Below are 25,945 nucleotides of genomic sequence, written 5' to 3'. Positions count from 1 at the left end.
GCATAATATACTAATTAGACTGGACAGCCAAATGACCTTCCAGACGTCATTCTGGACGTCCTTCTGGATGAAGCCGTAGCAGGGGGTGCTGAGGCAGAGGTGGTTAGGGGTGATCAGGCAGGGAGGTGAGCAGTTAGGGGCAATCAGGCAGGCAGGCAGGCAGAGTGGTTAGGGGCAATCAGGAAGGCAGGCAGAGTGGTTAGGAGCCATCAGGCAGGCAGACAGGCAAGGGGTTGGGGTGATCAGGCAGGCAGGTGAGTGGTTAGGGGTGATCAGGCAGGTAGGCAAGTGATTAGGGGCAATGAAGCAGGCAGCCAGAGTGGTTAGGGGCAATCAGGCAGGCAGGTGAGTGGTTAGGGGTGATCAGGCAGGCAGGCAAGTGGTTAGGAGTGATCAGGCAGGCAGATGAGCGGTTAGGAGCCAGTGGTCCCGGATTGTGAGAGGGATGTCCGACTGCCGGTTTAGGCCCGATCCTGCAGCAGGATCGGGCCTAAACCGGCAGTTGGACATCTCCTGAGGGGTCCCAGATTGTGAGTGGGTACAGGCCGTGCTGAGGGACCCCCCCCCCTACCCCCTGTGCACGAATTTGTGCACTGGGCCTCTAGTAGTTAAACAATATCATATTACATACTTGAAGGTTGCTAAAATAGATATTAAATGTTTTCTCCACCAAAAATGAGTTGATAATTATGTGATGTGATGCAGGTGTTAGCTAATGCTATGGTGGTTATCATTTTGCAATATATGTTTCAAATAAACAGAGTGCATACCTTAAACTTACATAATGTTATATGCCCATTATAGATCAATAAATCCAGAGGGAGGGGAAATTAACACCTTTTGAGAAAACTGTAGTGATTTTGGTTGTGTCATATGATTGACACTAGAGCAGACCCACCTCTTCTGACTTGGCTTTGGAGTTTAGGGATTAGGTGGGAGTGCTGATGGTGTATAACTCACCCTCCCACTGGCTTTCAGGAGATAATATGACAAGCCATGCGCATTATGCTGCAAGCAGATTGATGTCAATGGGAAGTGGCATGCTTGGTGACAGGGGATCCAGCCTAGAATTTAGTCAGTTGTACAATTAACTTTATTTATATTTTGTTTTGGTTCCAAAAACCAGACATGAGATGCTTGCATTTGATTTGGCATCATTTTCAGGATTGTCTCATGAGGACTCAAATGTTTCTTTGGCTTGTTCAAAGTCCATCTATGCTCTGATTCTATATCCTGCTCTGGGACTGAGTACGGAACTTTCCTGGTGACTGGGGACACGCTGCAGTGTTTACAGCGAGAGTAAATATGAATTTAGCTAAGTTATTGTTGATACAAAGACAGGATAATATTGAAGGAATGACAGTAATATTTCATGAATGAAATAAGTGCCAGTATTCATTTCTAATGCTAGTAGAACTTTTATTGCTTTTTTATAAGAGTATTTTTAAGCAACTAAAAAAACCACACACACCAGAATTTCATCCTCTAGTCCAGTATCCTAGAAATGTAATATTTTCTGGTGCCCCAAAAATATTTTAGTAAAAGAGAAATGGTATAGGAATAGATCGCCCTGGCTTTGGCAGAATGCTAAGTAGGAGACTGACTAAATCCAACCATGTTTGTACCCTTTATTGTTCTCACCATTCTCTGGATACCTTTGGGGCTGACTTCTTATTTTTCTGCAGTGAGTCTTTGCCAAAATGCTATTCAATATCCGAGAGATTCCCCATTGCAAATGATGCTTTTCAGAAAAGACTTAAAATCTGGATAACATAATTCATATTAATATTTTTAAGCTGAATGAAACTGGCATTCTCAATGAACTAATGATAAAGGCAACTCAACACTAAAAACTAAAAAACAAATAAAAACCCCAGTGAGAACAGGGAAGACACACTTAGAGCACTCCAGCATTCTGTAGGAACATGTACACTGGCATGAACCTCAAGCAGGACGGGCGCCGTGGCACGGGTCTCTCATTGGCTATTTAAATTGGGAAATGAGAGAGTGACTCTAGCACACAGGGAGAAATGAAGTTCCTTAGAATGAAGCTGTTAAAAAGAATTTGCATTTGAACTTGAAAGGACTTTAAATGGTCTTTTTGTACATAAAGTGGTCTCTTCCTATGGAAAAGTATTTGAGGTCACTTTGTATATTATAGGAGCTCAAATATTTGTGAAATTGCATTTGTGAAAATGACAAGGCAGCAAAGTGTTCCCTCAGTAGCTGAAGGTCTGACAATTCTAGCTGAAGAGTTTTTAGCTAAACGTGCATTTTTATGATGAAATTGTGTATAAACAGGTCAGAGTGAGAGTCTAGTCTTACAACCAGAGTCAAATTCAGGGTGGAATAATTCATAGGTATTTTTTATTTTATTATAGTTTAAATATTGTAGTATCATCTACAACTTTTCCACCTGTTCTTTCAAAATACCCCTGTGTCCAGAGCCTCTTGGGTAGGATGCATGTAGCTCCATTTGGGAGAGTCTGGAGCCCTGTTCCCCCTGTACCGCTCCTCAGCTTCCTCTAAATGAGACTCTTCCTGCGTTTCCTCAGCTCATCCAAGTTCTTAAATTATTTTTCAACAAGGGAGGGTGTCACTTCTTCTAAAAGAATTTGCATAGCAAATTTTTATCCTTCTGCACACATATCGGAAATACAGGTGAGTAGGAACTGATGGCCAGCCCTGATTTTCTCATCAGTAGTAGCCAGGGGTCAGAGACCGGCTGAGCCACAGTGCTTGAGTAAGAAAACGTGCCCGTGTGTCTGTGCTCTCTGGGCGCATATATCTTCATCACAGGGACAGAATGCGTGAAGGTCAGTGAAGAGCCAATTTTCAGTTTTGCATTCCCAAATTTTTGTGGTCTTTCCACATAATAGTTTGAAAATATAAAGGGATTCCATTTTCATTTTTGGCAGAAGCAATAGAGGGTATCATAATGTCCTCCACATACCAGAGAACCTTGCAGAACAATCTGGGCCCTTAAGGCTGCTAGTGAAAGAGCTCCTTTTTTTTTTTTTAATTTTTACTTTCTTTCTATTTTTTTTTTTCCTTTATTGATTAAGGTATTACATATGTGTCCTTATCTCCCCCGATTCCCCAACCCCTCCCCCGACTCATGCCCTCATCCCCCTGGTGTCTGTGTCCATTGGTTAGGCTTATATGCATGCATACAAGTCCCCTGGTTAATCTCTCCCCCTTATCCCCACCCTCCCCTACCTTCCCTCTGAGGTTTGATAGTCTGATCGATGCTTCTCTGCCTCTGGATCTGTTTTTGTTCATCAGTTTATGTTGTTCATTTTTTTCCACAAATGAGTGAGATCTTTCTCTGACTGGCTTATTTTGCTTAGCATAATGCTCTCCAGTTCCATCCATGCTGTTGCAAATGGTAAGAATTTCTACTTTTTTACCGCAGTGTAGCATTCCATTGTGTAGATAGACCACAGTTTTCTAATCCACTCATCTGCTGATGGGCACTTAGGCTGTTTCCAAACCTTAGCTATGGTGAATTGTGCCGCTGTGAACATCGGGGTGGTGTGATCTGGGCAGAAGCAGAGGAGGTGAAGCCCCAGTAGTCTAGCTCAGACCCACTGGTATAGTGTGTGGGGAGGGATGGAATATCGTAGAGTGTAAATATTCATGTTTCATATATTCTATTTGATTTCAGATTAAAATCCTCAATGGCTTCATCATCCCCATTTTACAGATTAGGAAAGAATAGTAGTGAGCAGCCCAAAATCACCAGTAACTTTGTGAAAATAATATTGAATTACCTAAGAAATGTTCCTTGAAATATAAAATGAGCAAATTTTGACTTTTCAGTAAGCTGGCAGTTTTAGTTGCCTTTGTTCAGATATTTTTCTTTAAGTATGTAAATTAGTATTTTTTTTATTATAAAGAGATTCATTGTATTTAAAAAATAGATTCAGCTAATCATTCAGAAAATCTATAAGGGTTATTTACTAATATTCATATGTAGTTCATTCTGATTTGGGAGATAGTTTGGTTTAAATTCTAGTTTTTAAAAAATTAAGTAGAGACACATTGTTTTAGCTCTATGTTTTCAAAGTGGTATATATAGATGGTAATGAACATTATGAATGGGCTAAATAATTTCAATGAAGAAGATTTCACTCATAGTACACAAGTTATTTTTTGATGGAAGGAGGTGGTAAGATTTTCCTCATGAGGTTTCATGTTGAAGATCTTTCAATAAACTGGTCAGACTTCTGCCAAACTGTTTTGAAGGTTCTTTAGATTCTCCTCACTACACATCTGAATTTTCTTAAGCTATTGGAACTTTTTTTCTGTTTTAAATGTTATATGAACTTTTTGGTTTGACCATTGAATAAAATGTTATGACATGTAAGCGGGGAAAACCCTATAAGCATTAATCAATGTGAGATATTTGTTGCTTTTTCACTCGACCCCATCCAGCTTTCATCCTGACATACACCATCCCGGGGCACCGCCTGCTTGTTTAATTGTTCAGGACAGACCTTGGTTTGATCTCTCTGTGCTTTCAGTGCTGGTGAATTAATCAAAAGAAGTTCCTGCTCTGCTGGGCATTAGCACGAGTTTAGATGTTTCTGCTTCAGGGTCTGTTCATCAGCTAGAACGCTTTTAAGCCCCGAATGGAGCGTAAACAGTATCTCTGCGGCTGCTTTGAGGGGAGCCGTTACTTGTGGCCGCTTACATTTGGAAGGGGCCTGTTTGTATTAGCAGTTACTCTGGTTTGGGTTATAGCCTTTTCAGATGCTTTTTCTCCTCTTTTAATTTTAATGTTTTTTAATATTTGTGAAAAACCACCCCCACCATCATCACTGCATATACATACCGTAGGCATTTCAATAACAGGACATGGAGAGCAAAATAAGGCAACCCAGTTCGGGCCTATGCCAACATTTTTATAAAGTTTGAAAGCTAAAATATGTTTAGCAACCAGAGTCATTAGAGGACAATGAAATTATAACACAAAATGAGATAAAAGTTATAAAATCAGTTTTTATTAACATGAAATTGTGGGTCCTTTGGTTTGTTGGTTTTTCTTCCATTAGATAAAAGTTGACACTTTTATTATCATTTACACTATTTGTGCCAAGCTATGTACTAAGCACTGAGGATACAAAAGAGAATAGTCTTTGCCTTCCAGAAATTAATCCCATGAAGAAGACATTCACATAACTGGTTATTTTGGGGTGACGGGGTGAGTATTCTGAGTGAGGTTTACTAGGGGATGGTGGGAATTAGGCTAGTGGCATGGAAGGAGCACCTGAGGTGGGGAGAAGCATCAGAGGAGACCCTTCTAAGGAGGAGGTGACATCAGGTCTTCAAAATGGAATAGAAGGTAGCTGAGGGGGACAGGGAGCTGGGGATTGGAGGAGGATATTTTGTCAGCAAAAAAAGCTGGGCAGCAGAAATGTGGGTAAATAAAACAGGCTCTTTTATATATTTTTAAAATTTTATTTTTCAATTACAGTAGATAAGTAATATTATATTTGTTTCAGATGTACAATATAGTGATTAGATATTTACAAAATGATCATTCAATAAGTTTAGTACCCACCTGACACCATACAGTAATTATTGCAGCATTATTTACAATAGCCAAGATATAGAAACAGCCTAAGTGTTCAATGGATAAAGAATATGTGGTACATACCTACAATGAAATATTACTCAGCCATAAAAAGGGATGCAATCTTACCATTTGTGACCACATGGATGGACTTAGAGGGTATAATGCTAAATGAAGTAAATCAGAGAAAGACAAATACCATGTGATTTCACTTGTATGTGGAATCTAAAAACAAAATAAATGAACAAACAAAACAGACTATTATATATTTTAAGTTATTATTGTTATACAAAACCTACACACATTTAGTGTGTGCCATTTGATGAGCTTGGACATATGCAAACACCGGGAAACCATCACCACAATCAAGGTAGTAGACATCCATCACCTCCAAAAGCTGGGTGGTGGTGATGGATGTCTCTTGAATGGTGATCTACTAAGCTTAGGCTTGTTCCTGGAGGGGACCACTGAGGAATTTAAGAGGGTGCCGTGGGCAGATTGGCCTGTGAACAGAGCAAAGCTGCAGTGAGACAAAGGAGTAGAAGGCAGAAAATCCATTGTGTTTGTAGAGATTTTCTTTAAAAGTGAAAAGGAAATTAAAACAAGATGTTCTGGTCACTATTGAGAACAATTAATTACTTAAGATAGCTATAATATTGTCTCTTTAGTTTCTAATAATTGACATTTATGTTTACACTAGAGGCCTGGTGCACGAAATTCGTGCATTTGGACAATGAAATTATAACACAAAATGAGATAAAAGTTATAAAATCAGTTTTTATTAACATTGTGGGTCCTTTGGTTTGTTGGTTTTTCTTCCATTAGATAAAAGTTGACACTTTTATTATCATCGACACTATTTGTGCCAAGCTATGTACTGAGGATACAAAAGAGAATAGTCTTTGCCTTCCAGAAATTAGTCCCATGAAGAAGGCAGACACATAACTGGTTATTTTGGGGTGATGGGGTGAGTATTCTGAGTGAGGTTTACTAGGGGATGGTGGGAATTAGGCTAGTGGCATGGAAGGAGCGCCTGAGGTGGGGAGAAGCATCAGAGGAGACCCTTCTAAGGAGGAGGTGACATCAGGTCTGGGTCTCCCCCAACTGCCCTTCCCTGCAGGCCTGGTCGCCCCCAACTTCCCACCTCTGCCAGCCTAGTCACCCCTAACTGCCCTCCCTTGCAGGCTTGATCACCCCCAACTGCCCTCCCTTGCAGGCCTGGTCCCTCCCAGCTGCCCTCCCCTGCTGGCCATCTTGTGGCAGCCATCTTGTGTCCACATGGGGGCAGCCATCTTGTGTGTTGGAGTGACAGTCAATTTGCATATTACTCTTTTATTAGATAGGATTGAAAGTAATTATTTTTATGTAAAGAGCTTCTATTTGTATATGTAAAATTTCTATTTTGAAAGAGTTGCTTAGGGGGCAGATAGAAATCTTTTTGGGATTACATTGATAGACCAGTTAAGTAACATAATAGCAACCTTTCCATTTTAAAGCCTGAGAATTTTTGGTTCCATTTGTTTAGGTTTTAACCCTTTGCACTCGCTTGCTTTTTTCTCGATTCCTTTATTCTAATGCTAACCGTGTCGAGTCACACTGGACATGCGAGTGCAAAAGGTTAAAATTGAAGTGAGTTTTTCTTTTTTTACTGCAACACAAGTGTACTGATGCTCCTTAACTTATGATGTGGTTACACCCATATAAACCCATCATAATTTGAAAATATTGTGAAGTCAAAAATGTATTAATATACCTAACCTACCAAACATTGTAGCTTAACTGGCAGTCACACTGCTGTTTTCAAGGTACAAATGCTACCTTTTTCTGGTGAAAACTAGCTTATTGTGTACTAGTAAATGTGATTTATTGGGTGGGTTTCCTGATTCTCCTACAACTTTCTCTGTGGTTGTTTGAAGGTAGCTAAGTGAACCTCCCAAACACTTGACTTATTTTAAATTCAACCTCATCCAGAGATGCTTAGTGGGTCTGAGAAATGATGCCCAGCTCTGGACGATGTGACTCAATTGTTTAGAGTGTCATCATATACACTGAATGGTCATGAGTTTGATTCCTGGTCAGGGCACATACCCAGATTTCGGGTTTAATCCCCAGCAGGAGACAACTGATCAGGTTTCACTCTCACTCTTCTCTTTCTCTCTAAAAATCCATTAAAACATGTCCTCCAGTGAGGCTTAAAAAATAGGAGTGATAAAAATTATGACCATAATGAGAGGCATAGAGGCCCAGTGCAAAGAAATGTCAGCATCTTGTTTTTGAGGACTTTTTATATGCTTTGCATTTGGAAAATTCAGACATGTCTATATGATAATAAATACACCATGTAGTGTAGTATGATTCAAATGGCTTCAGTCTACAATAGAGGTGGTCATAGGTCTTTAAAGAGGAGTATGGAATTGAGCAAAAGGCCTTGGATATTTAATCAGCTTTTGTTTTTAAGAACTTATTTGCTTTATCATTACAAAAGTTATACAGATTAATGATGTGAAACAGAGAGAACAAAGTAAAGGAATAATACACCTAAATCCATTCTATGCAGAGATAACCACTTTCTAAAATGCTTCTCCCCAAGCTTTATCTCTGAGTGTGTGTGTGTGTGTGTGTGTGTGTGTGTGTGTGTGTGTGTACTTAGTGCACGCAGACTTACAACTTGCTTTCCTTATTCAACAGCATGGTGAACATATGACCATATTCCAGGCAGGCGCACTTTAGAGCTATAGCATTCTCAGTGGTGTGATGCCTGTGACCCTGTTTGCTTATCCATTTACTTTTTTAGGCCAGATTCATGGAGTGAAGTGGACTGTTCAGAAGTTAAGTGTAGTTATATATCCATTGGTAGTATATCAGGGTGCTTGTTTACACACACACTGACATTATGTAATTTTAGTCCATTTAGTCTTTGCCACATCTGTTCAAACTGTTCCCTTCACCTGAGCTGTTCTTTTGTCTGTTTGGCCCACTATCTCTGCCCATTCTTTCGGAACTAACCACCCTCCACTGAGTCTTTGGCTGCAGTCTTCACTTCCCACCTGGCTGGAGGGGTGTATACACCATGTGTATCTCTCTTATTGGAGAGTGGGGATCTGGAGCAGGGACGGGGTCTGGGTCAGCGTGGGGTCTTGGGACTCTCCCATGGTACTCCTTACCACGCTGGGCCTCATGAGAGGGACAGACCAGGCTGGGTGAAGTAACGAACTTGTGGCACCACTATTCAGAGAAATACCAGCCCGACTGGCCACAGCACGAACAAGAATGTTGTATGAGCCAAAACAGCAGGTAAATCTCGAATGTGGAACCACAAGCAGACCTGGCTGATGCACACTGGGAGCCCACAAACCGAGTGATAGCACTCATGGTGTGTGGTCCCACAGCTGTCCCTCAGGCTCGACCCCCACACATTTATAAAACCATTTCTACTTATTCAGCGTCCAGCTCAGTGCTGATTCACATGAATGTTGGCCAGACGCTCTGGGTTGTGTGGTTATTCACTTCCCTTCCCTGTAATGAATACAACGCTCTGCCTTCTTTACAGACTGGAGCATGTGTAGCTATAAGTTTGGAGACTCTCATTCTAGTGCGGTAGGTCAGTCCACAAGTGTTATCTGAGTGCCAACCATGTATGGAGGTGAGCGCTGACTGGGGTTATGTGAAACAATGGCTGTGGTGCTGGCCTTCATGGGGGAACACAGAGGGACAATGACCCTCTGCAGAGAGGGATGGCCTCTCTATGTCTGTGATGTCATCTCCCAGTTCTCTCTTACAGACCTGTGGTCATGAGAACTGGCAGCCCAAGAAGGTTGTGAGAGGCCCAAGAAGCATCTCTCCTTCTCCCTGGGGCTTGGTGAGTGGGTGTGCACACAAAAGAGAAACGCCACCCACGTGATCAAAATTCGCCCCTAGAGTTAAGGAGAAATCTATTTCCTTAGTTAATATAGCATCTGGAAGAAACAAAAAATGGCTATTTCTTAATTTCCATTAAAGTGCATTAAGCTAACATTGGTGTATATTTTTCTCTCCTTCATTCACTCTAGGACTCAAAAAGAAATTGGTCCCCTTTCACTTACCACCATGTCTGTGTGACTTATCCCAAGAGCTGTAGATACCACTTGACTCCGTCACGATTGATAGCCCCGTCTTATCGCTGCAGCACCTTGGAGGCATTAGGCCATGGCTCCACATCTCACTTAATTATCCCACACATTTATATTGGTTGGCTAGTTTGCTGCAATCTGCAGAGTTGGATTGCTTAATATATTTTCCTTTGTTCTACTAATGACCTAAACTCGGTAATGCATGGATAAAGAGTCCCAAAATATGCAATAAAAACTGACAAGGAGTATCAGTGCCTTATTAAACTCACTGGCCCGGGCGGCTGCTTCTGCAGCTCAGGAATGTCAGTGGGCAAGTCAAACAGAAGGAGCTCATTACCGTGCTGACTGCCTAGACCCATCAGCCATTATCTCCCCAGGAAGCAATGGCCTTCTGTTTGCTTCTCACAAAAACTTCAACTTTTAGACATTTTGAATGGAAAAAAAAAACCTAAGTGATTTTTTTTTTTTTGAGTTTTTACTAATATGACTTAATGGGCTGCCGCTAACTTCTCAGAAACCAATCAAAACTGTCTTTTCACTAATGTTGGAAAATCTTTTCCTTTGACTAAAAGTTAATGCATTCAATTTTAGAAGAGCTCTACCTAGAGGTTTGTACTCAGATAAAACCCTGTGCAAGGAAGAACGTCCTGGGGAATTGCCTGATGTCAGGAAGGAGGCAGAGAGGTCGTAGCTCTTAAAATTGTTCAGATCAAATATAAAGAACAATTCAAATTTTAATTTTGTTTCTCTTCATAATTTTTCCCCATCATTTCAGAGATGAAGTACTTTTTAGATTTTTTTTTGCTACAGCAATAGATTATCTGTGGTGTAAGAATAATTATCGATTTCATTAGGATTTAAGGCTCACTGAAAGTGGTTAACTCTTGCAGTGAATAGTTCCATTTTTGGCTTTTCTGGTGTCATTTACATAGTTAGGCAGACTCTGAGAAGTTTTTTCTATCAGTTTCTCTCCAATTGCTTTAAAAAGAATGAAACCCATATTGGCTTTTCTGTTTTACTTTGGAGATGAGAGTAAGAGGAAAGCCCATTTGCAGTAGAGGAATGAAAAAAACATCAGTCCTCCAGGTTTGATGTTGCTTGAGGTGAAGATCATGCTTGTAATGGTTGCATGTTTTTCATGTGTTTGTAATTTATTCCAGTGAATGGTGGACATTGCTTTAGGGCAGTGGTCGGCAAACTCATTAGTCAACAGAGCCAAATATCAATAGTACAACGATTGAAATTTCTTTTGGGAGCCGAAAACTGACTTCTGTGCATGGGCCACGAAGTTTCAATCGCACTGTACGTGCGCGCCCGCATGTGGTATTTTGTGGAAGAGCCACACTGAGGGGGCCAAAGAGCCGCATGTGGCTCGCAAGCCGTAGTTTGCCGACCACTGCTTTAGGGTATGAGGACACATTGGGCTAATTGTAGAGTTCTAAGCACTGGAGAAGATCTCTGATATTATTACAGTTCCAATGTCAGAGGCAGGCCTTCCTCATGTTAGCTCCCAACTTCACCCAAGGACAAAGCCACTGAGCTGAGAAAGGCGTGCTGACAGTGACAAAGTTCTTTCTTTGTTCTTCATTTGCTCTCTGCTCTAAATCCATGCATGCCATTTCCCTCTAGTATATCAGAACTGCTCCCATTATTTCTGCACATTGAATCACATAGGTAAACTTAGCAAAAAGCACTTTATCAGGTGTATGGGCAATTAGAAACTGAAGACATAATCTTTACCCTGCAAGAACATGCAATCTGATTTACATATATTCATATTCAGTGTATATGAATATTAGTGTTGAATATATTATATTAATGGGTTCGAATATAAAGAAAGCCTATATAAAATTATGCATGGAAACAATTCAATACAGAAGGGATGATAAATGCAAACAGGGACATCAGCCAAAATTTTTTTCTCTGCTGGTTCTCATCCCATCTTCATCCTAAAGACTCTAAGAGCCGGCACCTTAGGGGGGAAGAATATTTTCAGCTCAGAGCCTGGATAGTGTCTTCCATGGGGAAGTGAGGAATGGTGCTTGGCCTTTAACCCAAGAGTCAGGCAGAAACTAAAATATGTTTTTTTTTTCTTTTCTGCCTTTTAAAATGATTGTCCACCTTTATAATGTATTTGGTCTTCATAGCTATCTTCTGAGGCAGATGGCAGTGGTGACATCCCCAAGTTCCAAGCAGAAATCTGAGAACTGGGGGATAAGGACCTGTGTTCCTGCAGTATTGGGAACAGAAGATCTGTAGCCTGTGTGCTGTCCCCTAGCCCAGCCTGGCCTGACTGCTCCACAGAGCATCCAAATGGTTGTTTCCACAATAGCAGAGTGTAGCAGGTGGTTGAGCATGCAGATCCTGGACTGACACAGCTGTGTTTAGGCTCTGTCTTGCCACTTGTTAGGATTCTGGGCTTAGTTTTTTCATCCATAAAGTGGTCAGAATAATATCTATTTCTCAGAGTTGCAGTGAGGATTAAATTAGCCAGTGCAGCCCTGGCTGAGTATCCCAGTTGGTTAGAGCATTGTCCCGATATGCCAAGGTTGTGGGGTCAGACCCCTATCTGGGCAAATACAAGAATCAACCAAAGAATGCACAAATAAGTGAAACAATAAATCTCTCTCTCTCTCTCAAAAATCAATTTTAAAATAAATAAATAAATAAATAAATAATAAGCCAGTGCACGGGCTGCACTTAACCCAGTTACTGATGAAGAAATAGCACGTACTAAATCAGCACTTGCTGCTGTTCCTATATTATTATTATTATTATTATTATTATTATTATAGTCTCATCTTCTTGCCTTTGACTTTAAAATATAGGTTTTAATGCTCACTTGGGCAGCACATACACTAAAACTGGAGCAATGCTGAGAAGATTAGCATAGCACCTGCTCACAGATGACATGCAGATTTGTGAAGTGTTCCATTTTTTTTAAAGCACTATAGCGCTTAGGCTTAAAGAACACTGGAATTCTCATTGCTGGTCACAGAGGAGAAATAACAGAACCAGGGAGGTAGTACATCTGGATAAATAGAAGTAAGGATCCCATTTATGCCGTATCTTTTGGTTCCTCACCGTTCCTTCTTATTCATGTTCACACATGGTCATCACCTGCGTTATTTTCTCCCTTGTTCACAGCTTTCACAGCGGGCACACTAAAAATCCTAGAGGGGGAGTGAATGACCTTTCAGAAGGATGGGGGGATATGTTGGAGAAAGAATGGAATTTTCTTAGCAGCCCATAGGATTATGAAGGCTCTCTCCACACGTCTGTTATTGTCACCTTGGAGCCAAAATGAAGGTTTGACATGCGCTTGTCACTTTGCCTTGGAAACTGGGTCACTGTGATCTAAGTGGATGATAGGTCATTTTTGTTGCAGGGCTTGAAAAAACATATAACACCAAAGGTATTGCTTCTTTAGATTCTATCTTTAGTGTATACCACTTCAATTTAATGAGCTATTATGTATGCTCACGTATGCACGTGTTTGTGAGTGAAAGAGAGGATGCCCACTGAAACTTTGCTTCCTATGACAGTGCTTTACCCTCCCCTGTCACATTCCCTTAGGTGACCCTCAATTTGTTTGATGACTCCCATTTTCAGCCATGGGCTAGTTACAATTACAAGGTACTGACTGCATAGGCATTTCTTGCCTTCCTCATTGTATTTCAAGATCTTTACAGGATGAGAAGTAAAAATCTCTGCATAAAGCTAGGAGTCCCTACTGTATGTGCTCCTGAGCACCTTCCCTCTATTTCTCAAGTTTCTTGGCTGAAACTTTCTTCATTCTCACTGCCCTCTTGTACTAGCCCTCACGCAAGAGGCTGTGCATCTAGCTAGCTCTGGTCGTGATCTCCTTTCCAGACTCTGTTAGGCTCTCTGTCCTGAGGGCTGCATGGTTTCATGCACTGGTTCCCTGCAGCTGCAGGCCAAGGTAAACATGGCAGGTGTTAGCAGCATCGACCCTGCCTATCAAACCCCATAAAAGGCAAACTTGATTTTAGGTCATTGATACTTAGAGTAGGTGGTAGCCTGATACACATGTCTGTCCATGTATTAATTACTCTGAAAAGTATACCTACCAGGTGAACTCAAAGGTTCATTACAATGCCTGTTCAGAAGAGGGCTTCTCTGAATAGGCATTGTAATGAATAAAAACTCTTACTCTCTCACTGTTTTTGATCAAATTGCAAGATGATCATTATTCATACAGTATGTAAGTGTATTCTTGAACCTGAAATGGAAATAATTATAATTAAGAAGGAGAAAGAGAGTTGTGTTTAACATAAAAAGTTGTGTAATTCATCATTAAAAAACAAGTAATTCAGCAAACGTTTGTTACCTATTATGTTTGGTGCTATGGGATTTAAAGATAAGTAAAACAACCACCTAACACCAGATAGCTCACAGTCTACTTATGGAGACAGAGTACACAGCTAACTACATTTCAGACCAGTCTTTATGCAAAGAAGTGCCATTATGATGGTCTTAATCAGTTAGAAGAGCAAGTTACAAATTCAACTTTGCAGTAGATTGACTACCATTATAACTGGCTGTTATAGTTTATTTGATCTTCGGGTGTACAATGTCTTGGGGCTCATGTGGTGTCTTTATGCTGACTCTCATGTGGCTGATCACTATGCCCATACTCATCCCACCACCGCCAGGACCTCCTGCCCCTTTTGCCTCATGTCTGCTTAGCTTTCTCTGCCACTCTCCAGGACTTTAGCAGACATATAAAATCATTAGGTGTCATTTTCATGTTTTACTAGTATTTTGAGAATGGTATAATGCTGCTGCTTCTTTTTTTCCCCAAAATGGACTAATTTTTATAACAGTTTTAGGTTCACAGCAAAACTGTGAAGGTACACCCCCTTAAACCCCAACCCTGTCCATCCACACACATTCAGAGCTTCTCCCATTATCAACATCCTTCACTAGAGGGTTCAGTGGCTGCCATCAGTGAGCCTACGCTGACACATCATTATCACCCAGAGCCCATAGTTTACGTAAGGGCTCACTCTCAGAGTTGTGCATTCTGTGGGTTTATATAAATGCACCTCTTTGTTTAAACAGTTTTACATACATGTAATTAAAAAAGCATTATCATTTCCTGCCATTGAGATAAAGACTTATGGCTTATTAAATACAGGCTCTAGGTTTGAGAAGGGGTATATGCTACTTGGAAGAAATAGCTTTGTCTAATTTTCCTCTATTCCCTCCCAACAAATTCCACTCTCAAATTAAAAAAAAAAAAAGGAGCTGCATTAATATGTGAACTAACTCCTCAGGTTTGAGTGCACATGGTGCTGGCCACTCTTTTCCTGGGGCTCATAGGGCTCTTAGTTGTTAGGTCAGGACTGGGCCGAATGTGGAGGTGCACTGACTGCCCATTTTTTTCAGAGGACAAGTAGTTACAGTTGGCTTATTTATTGGATTGTAGCCAGATGGTCTTTGTTCGAGGCACAGGTGACAGATAAAGGGCAGGTCTAATTAAAATTACTCTATTAAGCATCTTGGTCGTCATCAATTTTCAGTGGTGCATGAGCTCATGATGCCTGGTCCTGAAGGAGCCATAAGCTTGCTCTGAAATGTCAAAACTCAAACACTTCTCAGCTTTCCTCTTGGTTCTGTTTCCTATTCCCACCTTCCCCGCAGCAGAGGCCAGGCAGCTGTTTTGAAATGCTAGTGAAATTTGCAGTGGAGAACAATAAATGTACGTTAACTTCAAGGAAGGCAGACACTCCTGAGAGGGACTTGGTGACCTTAATAAAGCATTTCAAGGAAACAGAGTATCAAATTAATGCTTTTTGTGCTAAAAACATTAAGGTATTTAAATGTGTTATTCTAATCCCTGTTTCAGCCTGGGGACAGAAGGATCTAATATCTTTTATTTAAATCCCAGCTTTCATAGACTGCTCCATTCTTTTCAGCCTCGTACAGAAAGAAACAGACTCTAACCAGTGGATTTCAGTGAATATAAAACTATGTAATTCACAACATACAACCGATTAACTTTTGACACTAAATGTGATTGCCCAGATCTTAATATATCCCGCATCATTGGTGGAGAGGTTAGGTTTTCAGAAGCTACACTCCTGTCACAGTGCCACTTTGATTGCTGTGTTTCCGGGACATGTGATGAAATTGTCATGGACACAAGTGGGGATGCATACATTCTGAACACCCAAGCAGGGTGTACTGATTTCAAAGTGGGCCCTTTCTGGGCTGTGGAGTAAATCAGTAAATCGATCTTGAGTAGACAGGGTGTCCTCCCTTTTTCTGAGAGCGACTCTCAAAGCCTCAGCTGCACAGGCAGCATTTACAGCCACAGCACAGGATCAGGTTATAAGGTTTTTGTTCGGTTAATAAAGAATATCAAGTTCCCTCTTGACTCACAACTGCACGGGGGTTGGATAGAAGAGAGTAACTGTAGGACGGTGAAGGCAGTCATCAGATTAGACGGTGATAAATATGCCTTGCCCCAAATTAGTTGTTAGGGCTCCTTTCCTTTAAAATTCTTGATTGTTGAGGAAATTTTTAGAGTTTGAAATCAAGATTTAGAGGCCATATAAGAGTAACTTCAGATTTTAAGAATATCTGTCTTAGAATTATTTATATTTAAGCTCTGGGTAGTGCAAAAGGTGAAAGTAAGAATACTTATTAAGACACTAGCAAGATTATTTTTCAAGATCACTAAAAGGAAAATCAAGACTCAGTGTTGTGCTCTGTGTGTGTGTGTGAGAGAGAGACACTAAGATTTCTATTATGACTAAATATCGAATGGGTTAAATGAACCTTTTAAACAACAAGAAAATCATTACTAGTAATTGTAAGAAATTATTAAAGCAGCACATTTCTATAAGTAGTATTTTTAAAAGCTCTCATGTTCTCTCCTGATTACAGCCTGCCCTCTTCCCCTCTCCCTCCTCCTTCCTCCCCCCTCCCTCCTCCCTCCTCCCTCCTCTCTCTTCCTTTCTCTCTCTCTCCACCTCCTTTTTGGTAGAGTGTAAAGGAGAGCTCAGCTCCTATTTCTGAAAATTCATTCATATAGAAAGAGTGTATCTGGAATGTGGAAACATTTAACCTTAATATTTTTGAAAAATGAATACCTATACCATGTTAAAAAATAATTTTCATATTAATAGGATTCTATGGATTTCTGCAGTTTGAATTATATATACATATAAAACATATATAAATTTATATGTATTTAATATATATATATATATATGCTAAATTTATAAAGTGACCATAGAATTGCACCATCAAGATATAAAGCAAGATGATAATGCAGCTGCCTGCTTCTTGACTCACCTGGCACAGTCAAGCATTATCACTTTGTGTCAGTAGCATGCATCCAACCTCAGTGTAGTCATAGGGAGACAACCTTATGGCTGATATAGGTAAAATACAGGGAATGTTATCAAAGAATGTATGTTTCATCTTACCAAAATAAATAATGCCATTGGTCCATCTGGGCTCTTAGATTAGTTGCTCAAGAAATCCTGTGGCATATTGACCTGTATTTCATAGGGTCACATGAGGGTTCATGGTTATTCCTTGCAAATGTTTATCACAGTAAATGAGATATAGGTTCATCATTTTATTTAATCAGCAAGTTAAATGCTTGTTCTACTAAGCACTGTGTTGAATAGTCGTTAATAGTACAAAGGTACCAAGGTATCTGAGTTTGTGAAAGATATGATTTTACACTTAAATCATTGTGCAAAGAGCAAATACGTGGTGAGGTACTTAAATATAAAGACTTGGTTGGATAATTTGCATCACCAGACATCCCTGAGATGATTTATAAAGACTTGGTAAGCTGGTATCTGTTAAGCCCTCAAAGTGCTTATGCAAAATGATACGCAAGAGCTAGCTTTTGGCTTATAATAGTTAAAGCATTATGATCAGAAGAGCCAGGGGAAATGAAAAGACCAGGCTTATATGTTAGCCTTTTCCAGAAAAACCCTATGTAAAGCCAAAGATTGTTGCCAGCTCTGCACCACTAAGCTCTCTCACAAAAAGCCTGTAATAAAGCGTATAACATTTTAAAGCATATTAGTAGAAGAGTCAAAACCACTAGAATATTTGATCAAGAAAATTTGCAGTGTCCATCCCTAAATCACAGAAAAGTGGGGTGTTTTTAACTACTTTTAAAAATATTTTTATTGATTTCAGAGAGGAAGGAAGAAGTAGAGAGAGATAGAAACATCAATGATGAGAAAGAATCATTGATTGGCGGCTTCCTACATGCCTCGCACTGGGGATCAAGACTGCAACCGCGGGCATGTGCCTCAACCACTGAGCCATGCCAGCTAGGCTGAACTACTTTCTACGGGTGATACATTTAGATTTCATAGAGGTGTTCAGCCATTTTTGTATTGCCTTCCTTCTCTCCGTCTATGAGTAGAAGTAGTCTTTCACAGATACACACTAATAGCACATTTCTAGGTCTGTTATTTATATGTAAGTTCATGTATTTTTGTTTAAGTGGAACTGAATTTTTTCCTATTATTTATAGCTATGCTTGAGGTAATTTAGTCTTAGGTTTATGATTTTGTTAGTTAGTCACCAGTGATTGACTGTCCACTGGATTAGCATTTAGAGTTGGGTAAAGAAATGGATAGATAGGAATCAAATGGAAAGTGAAGGTTAGAGAGACAAGCAGTCCACATAAGGGATCTAATCATTCACACTGCATAAATAGACTTTATAGAAATAAATAAATCTGTTAAATAATTTGGGGATTAATTCCTGAGATGTAGGTAGTCCATGTTGTCCCCTTGTGGTTTGTCATCCTGTCTGCTCTTTTATGAGGGTCGTTGATGATATTAGGGAAAGAATATCAACTTTGTAGGAAACCAATCAAGTGCAGTTTTGAAATTTTTAAGGATTGAGAGAAGTGGGGGAACAGGAGGGTCTGCATAATAGCTTAATCTTTAGAGGAAATGCTGGGGTAGATAGAACCCTTCAGTGCCAAAGCTAGAAATTCTCATCCCTGAACGTGTGTGCATGTTGTTCATGTGACGGCCAGGTATATGGGGCTTCACTCTCATGCTCATCATCTCATGGGTTATACTTTCTCTGCAAGCTTTCATTCTGCATTTTTGAATGTGTTCTACTCAAGCCCCAACCTTTGTGAGGCTGCCTCCTGGTGATGGCGAACCTCTGACACGCGTGTCAGCACTAAATATTTAGATTTTGGTTTATTAAATACAATTATATATAAAAATTATACATTTATGTTATTTAAACTATAAATATCGCAAAATAATGTTTTTTCCTCAAAGTGACACACTCCCCGAGTTATGCTCAGTTTTTTGGCGAAGTTTGACACACCAAGTCCAAAAGGTTGCCCATCACTGACCTAGACTCACCCTCCTTCCTCCTGCCACCACTCCGCTTGGTCTCACGTCTATGACCATGCTCTAGGGACTACCTCAAGCTGCCAAAATTATCTGCTTTTGGAGCTTGGGGCTCCAGTGAGATGTACCGAAAACTGAGACAAGAGATGAAATTTGAGAGAGTCACACATTTTGGGTCAGAGCACAGGTGTAGGATGTGCCAGAGGGGGTAACTGTCCAGAGGTCTGGACCACTGGCCCTGTGCCAGAGCACTCAGCACATCAAAAGAAAGAACACGTAGGCGTCGGTTGGCCAGTGGCACACTCATTAGACAGGTACATAGGATAGTTTAATTGTTTTTAGGTTTTAGATACATATGTTAGGTGTTTATATATCTACAAACGCTATATGAGATTTTTTTAAGGTCCTGCAATTGTCAAACATTGTGGATCACTGACTGCTATAAGAAATATGGTATAATATGTTATATCAATGTTTGTTAATCAAAGGAAATCTCTTTCATAAGGATACTATCTTTCAGTTAACAGGAAGATCGATACTTTCACAAATGAAATCATGTATGTTGGTTTCTGCATCATTAAAAACACACACATATGGACTCTTGTATATCTTATTCTGCTTAGTATTTTCCCCTCTCACTCTCTTATGTGAGATACTCAGATTGGAAGACTGTATTAAATGAAATACCAACCTAAATTTGTACTTGCTAGTTTGGGTTTAAAAGCAAAGAAGAACCTACATATGCAAAGCTTGAAAGAGGGGACAAAATTCAGTGTTTCTTCTAATTAATTGTAAATGTCACTCTGTGAAAATTTTGCAAGTATCCTGTGTTATAGGAATGTAAGCTTAGCCAATTAAAACATTTCAACAAGAGAGAACTTGCCTTCTTGTTCAGGCCATTGCTGGCTACTTCAGTGGTCCATGACAAGCAACACGACATCACTCAGAACTTGTTAAAATGTACATTCTCTGGACTCACCTGGTCTTCCTGAATCAGAACCTAGTTTTATGAGCTCTCTAGAGGTTCTGATGCCCACTTAGAATTTGAGACTCAGTGATCTCTTTTTTATTCATGAGGACTGTCTTTTTTGAATAAAGATGTTTTCAAGTCCAATTCACGAAAGTATGTGGTGAATCTGGTTAATTAGTAAGAGTTGTGGCTGTGGTTGAAGGGCCCCTGAGTGGAGTTCCTTTAATTCTCCTGGCTCAGGTGAGCTCAGTGTACATCTATCAATATTGGAGGCCCAACCCCTCTTTGACAAATGGGGCAGCTGAGCTCTGAGAAGAGAAAGGACTTAAATTTGTTCAAATGATATTGCAAGATCAGAATTTAAAAACTCATTCTGAGACCAGGGCTTTTGTAGATCAGATAAATTAATGCATGCTAATTAATCTTATAAAGGCAGTTGCCAGTGGTTATCTTTCAGTGTTATGTTTGAAATACCTTTAGAAAATGACTTTTAAAATTTCAGGAATACACATCCCTTAAATGAGATACTCCAGAATACTGAATTTTTGTTTGAAAGTCTCAAAAGGAAAACTTATTTTTTATTTTAGAATCTAATGTGTTAGCCAAAAGAAAAGTGGTAGAATATCTCTCTAGTTATTGAAGATCTTCGAATTTATATTTCTATCTGTAATTCACCAAAATATGGTATAGAAGTGTCCTAGGACCCAGCTTGGCTCAGGTGTGAATGGGAATCCTTATTTTATGGGTTGGACGTATTATATGCTGGGAATACATATTAAGTGTGGCATGTGATTCCACATCACAAACTGAGATTTTAGACGAGCTAGTTTGTGCTTCGTGGCAACTTGGGCACACTAAAATAGTACGTATGGCTGAAGCGTAATGGTGCCTCTCCAGCTCTGTAGAAATTAGCTGTTTGACATCTGTTGTGAACCCCTAGTGTGTGCTAGAATTATGTTTTCTTAAGGCATTGCAGTTAGGGGCATAATAAATCCTTGATGAGAATCTCATGCTTCTAAAACATGGGGATATGACTTAGTTTATATACCCAGTCAGGTTTTTTCTTTATTTTTGCTTTTTGGGGAAGGGTTGCTCTTGGACTCTCAAAGATTTTACTTTAAGTAATCAGAATCATGACTTGCCTCAACTTTCTTGAGCTCCAAATTTCCAAAGTGGAAAATATAGTGAGTATATTTGACTTGCTATGTATCTTGTGTTGGTTGGCTTATTGCAAAACCTCCTAACATAAAAGCAACAACTTTAACTTCAAAGAAAACCTTGAATTTGTTTAACACCTTCCCTCTTCCACCACCACTGCCCTTTGAACCTCCCACAGCACAGTGTCCATGTGGCTGAGCTTCTTGCCTGCAGGCTGTGCTGCTCCCCAGCTTCCCTTTCTTTCCAGACCACTTTATCAGGTTTGCTGATAAAGAGGCCAACTTGCTTGATTACTTGGGGGGAGCGGGGGTGCATATGAAATTTCAAGGAGTCACAGACTCAGGCCTCCCAGTGCTGTTAAAGGGTCTGTTCCATGGTCTCTTATGATATCTTCATGGATGCAGAAGAAGAGTTGGAGACTTAAGTGATGGCACGTTTGGGTGAAGCTCCACTTCAGTAGATGAATAATTGTACTTGATGCATGATTAATGTAACCATGGACACAAGTGTCAATGCAGAGGTTCCCAGATTCTCTGGATTAACAGTACCTCAATGTCTCAATAATTCCTTTGCAAAGCCCCTAGGCCAAAAGTAAAACTGAACAGCATCTAACTATTAAGCAGGCAAGATCAAACAATTCAAGGAGTATTTATGTCCTAAAAATTTAGCAGACATTTGAAACAATAATTCACATAAATGAAAGAATAATACTTCTTTTTCTTTCATTCTCAAATGATCATAATCACTTACCAATCATATGGCAGGTACACCTGCTGAGCACTGTACAACTGCTCAAACCTTGGAGTAAAAGTGGATGCTGCCTCCCTCATTTCCTGTTGTACATTGATTTTTTTTTCACAGTGTATTTGCTCTTTATCATAGCAACCATGAAAACTCAGCTTCACAAAGGTATATCATGCAGAGCAATGTAGCATGATCTAATGTTGAGACTCTGGGTTACTTAGAGCTATTATTTTGTACCACTACCCGAGAGATGTTACTGTATTTACCTTGAAAATGTATGATTTCCCCCCTATAGTACCCTAGGACACCTACACACACAGTTTGGTAACCATGGGTCAGATGGCACGTACTTCTCAGATGTGTTGCCCCCAGCTCCCCCCGCCCGCCACCTGCCCGCCCAAACAACTGAGGCTTTGCAGGTGGGGTAGGAGATAACATTTGCTTTGCACTTTTTAGGAAGCAGAACGGTTTCACATAAAGACACCCCAACCATCTCATGAAGTGATGGTTCTCCTTTTCTCAATTTCATTGATGAAAAGACAAGGACTGATAAAAATGGTTTTCCCTGATGACATAGTTCATATGGGGCACAGGAAAAGGTCATGCACAGTTCTTCCACTTTGAATCCTAGGTCATTTTCTCCGTACTATATTTGATCTCTGCTTCTATTGAGTTCAAAAATAAAATGAGAAATCACATTTGCATAGCAAATTCTAATTGTGAGATGTGCTTCCCATCCTGCCAATCAGAAATTTAATGAAAAAGAGGAATGTAAAGACCAGACGTTGGTTCCAAGTGCCAGTTGCTCAAACTTGGAGGGAATAGATACAGCTTATATCCCTGTGTGTTGAAATTTCTTATGTTTAGTTGACAGGAAGCTCAGTGATAACAACAGTAAAGCTTTCATTCCATTTTAAGCTACATTAAGGTCAATCTAGCATCTGCTACCAGGGAGCTGGTGACTGCTCTGTTCTGCTCTCAGCTGTCTAGAAGCTCACACTTGGGAGCTATTTTTTAAGTTCTGAAGCATGGCTATTAAATAAGGGTTGAAGGACCTGAGATTGGTTAGCCAGAAGAAACTGAACTGTGGGAGGAAAGATGTGATATGTATCTTTAGATTTCAACCTCCCTAATATTTGAAAAAAAAGTTATATTTGTTCTAGTCTGGCCCAGAGGGCAGAATTAGTACTTTTTAATGCTTATCAACAACAATAACAACAAAAGTAATAATAATTTTTCGTGGTTGCAACTACCCCAGGAGGCTGTGAAGTCCTATTATTGAAAATCCCTCTGAAAATCACAAAAGAGTATTAGGTCATACAACGTGGCTTCTAAAGCCCTTTTTCTAACTTGTTAATTTTTATTTCTTTGTAACTGAGCAATGGCTTCAAAGTACCTGTGCTTTAAATTCAGCTTGCTGTCTCACCAAACACATTTCTTTCCAGAGTTGGTAAAATTTAAGTTTTCTTTTGGAAACAAGCATTTTTGTGGGTTGATCATATGAGAACTCATAGTTCTACTGGGAAGGTCTGTGAGTGTCTATTCTAGTTTTTAAGTCCAGTCCGTATGTGGCCACAGCCGGTACCTCTGGGAAACCCAGACAGGTCTTTTACTCATGTGTGTGTGTGTGTGTGTGTGTGTGTGTGTGTGTGTGTGTGTGTGGTAATGATTCAGTACATTTCCCAAGTCAGCTTACCAATTCAGAATTTAAAATAAAAACAAGTCAGTCCTGAGGTCCTCATTGTCTGATCTTATACTGGGAACAAACACTTCATATAATCAATGTTGCTGTGCTTTAGACACCATAAATTTATATTAGGCTTCCTTCCCAGAGGACTTGAGGGCTTATGAACAAAAGCCCACCTGCCTGATTCCTTGTGGAAACAACCCCTCTTAGGCAAAGGCTGCTCTGTCCACCTTTGGGCTCTGCTGCTGCAGTGCAGCCTCCGTAGACCATCTACCCCCAGGAGTCCCCTTCTGAAACCCTCTGCCTTGGCTGCCCCTCGAATGCTGTCTCTGTCTCTGGGGTGGAGTTGGAGAAGTCTTTCTTCTTTCTTCTTCCTTGCGTCTTCTTTCTGCACTTCTCAAGCTCTGCCAACTTACTTTTCCGTCTGTGAAAGCAGATTTTATGGAAAATTCTCTTGCCAGCCCTGGGTTGTGAATGATGTTCACCAAAGCAAAAATGGAGTCTGTGCTAGTTTCCTGATTTGCTGGGAAGACAGTTCCCAAGGCCTCTGTAACCAGCTTCACTGCCTCTATCTTTCGGGAGGGCACATGTGCCCCTGGGAGGTTTGCACGTGGGGCTCCCACTGAGCAGGGTGATTACAGATGGGCTGTGTTTTAAGTTAGTTTTGAGTTGTGTATTTCATGTGTGAAGTTGGCAAATACTTGAAAGCCACAAGCTACTGTTTTCTGAAAGCTCTTTTGCACATGAACATAAAACGTATGTATTGAATTTGGAAGTTGTCCGATGACTGCCCTTTTAATGCAGCTAAATGTAGATGACAGCTGTTTCCCCTGGAAAGATCAATACAGTCATAATTTCTCTTTCTTCTCTTACAGAGTGTCTCCTCTGCAGAAGTCTGAGATAGTAGACGTGGTCAAGAAGCGGGTAAAGGCCATCACCCTCGCCATCGGGGACGGTGCCAATGATGTTGGGATGATCCAGACAGCCCATGTGGGTGTGGGGATCAGTGGGAATGAAGGCATGCAGGCGACCAACAACTCGGATTATGCCATTGCACAGGTCAGAGGCATGGTTAACCAGCTGTCCTTTCCCGTGGACAGAGATGTCAGCTGGGCATGAAGGCCTGGTTGATGCTTGAACCTGTCAGTCCAGCCCTAAAAACTCTGCCAGCCTCTTTGAGGTTGCCATCTAGGTGAAACCACCAGTGTGTTTGAACTCTGTAGTCTTGCTCTTTGTATAGTTTGGAGGCCCTGTCCTGCCAGTCAGTTTTCTTTTGGCCAGCTGTGGGTTGGCCAAGCTTTCTGTCATCCAGGCAAGATATCATCCCTGACTGATAGGTCTCTGGTCCTACTAATAATCTCCTACCTTCAACTCATGCATCTGCTGCGCATGCTTTTCCTTCTGCCGTCCTCTGCCACCGAATGGCTGTGTTCATAACATCTGCTCTCTACAATTCCCACGGTGGCATCTCCCCTCTTTCAGATGTGCTGGAACGTTCTCTCCTCAGGCATTTGAGATCAGGGAAAAGCAATGATTTGCAGCTGCCATTCTCTCTGTAGCTGTGACCAGGGCATTGCCCGGGACCACTGCTGTGAGGGGCATTGCTGAGAGCACGAGCTGGGTTTGGGCCATAAGTACCCCACAGCAAGTAGCAAACAGCCTCCTGCACTTAGGCCAAGTTCATCCCATTCCTCTCTGGATGGAACATCCCATGCAGAGGCCCCTGATACACTGTAGTTACTGTACAGGTGGCCAGAGGATAGAAAACATGTCTGCTCCTTAATGATGTCCAAAAAGTGAAGGGTCAGCCAACCACCTGACCCCATTTGGCCTGCATGATTATACAGAAAATCTAAGCAGGACAATGAAAACAGAGCATTTCCTCCTATCTCCTGATTGCATAAATGCCGCTTGTTTGCGGGTTAGTGAGGATTCCCTCCTGTTTATCCCTTGTTTAGTCTTTTGAAGAATGTGTTAACCATAATCCCATGAACACAAGCAATGAAACCAGGGGCTGCATATAAAACAGGAAAGAGCTTCCAGTCCCCCCAGAGCTGCAGGCTGGTCCTCTGCAGCTTTGGGCTTCATCTCCCCGAAGGAGGGCTCTGCACTAGATCACCTCTCAGATTCCCTTCCAGATCGTGGTTCTCCAACCCAGAGAGGAATTACAGAATCCTCATGGCTCTGAAAAGTGCATGAAATCAATCTTGTTCCTTTGTTGATTTCAAATAAATCCTCAAGATAATTGCTCAAAGTAGGTAGAAGGAATTCTGATTTTACAGGTGGGAACACTGGGGCTTTTTCAGGTGACCTGCCTCA

General features: G+C 40.7%; 1 protein-coding gene and 1 non-coding gene across 2 annotated transcripts in view; both read left to right on the top strand.

Moving 5' to 3' along the window:
* Positions 1 to 25,945, top strand: part of ATP8A2 (ATPase phospholipid transporting 8A2) — a 528,491-nt gene that overhangs the window by 240,454 nt on the left and 262,092 nt on the right. Inside the window, exon 24 of the mRNA XM_054719729.1 lies at positions 24,502 to 24,685. Within this exon, the coding sequence (XP_054575704.1) occupies positions 24,502 to 24,685 (184 nt within the window). The remainder of the gene's footprint in view (positions 1 to 24,501; positions 24,686 to 25,945) is intronic.
* Positions 12,522 to 12,628, top strand: LOC114227012 (U6 spliceosomal RNA). Its single transcript, XR_003613099.1, has one exon. It is a non-coding gene; the product is annotated as a U6 spliceosomal RNA (small nuclear RNA).

This window comes from Eptesicus fuscus, chromosome 7 (assembly GCF_027574615.1).
Source record: "Eptesicus fuscus isolate TK198812 chromosome 7, DD_ASM_mEF_20220401, whole genome shotgun sequence".
Taxonomy (NCBI): domain Eukaryota; kingdom Metazoa; phylum Chordata; class Mammalia; order Chiroptera; family Vespertilionidae; genus Eptesicus; species Eptesicus fuscus.
Note: the sequence above shows the minus strand (reverse complement) of the source record. Positions and strands in the feature narration are given on the sequence as shown.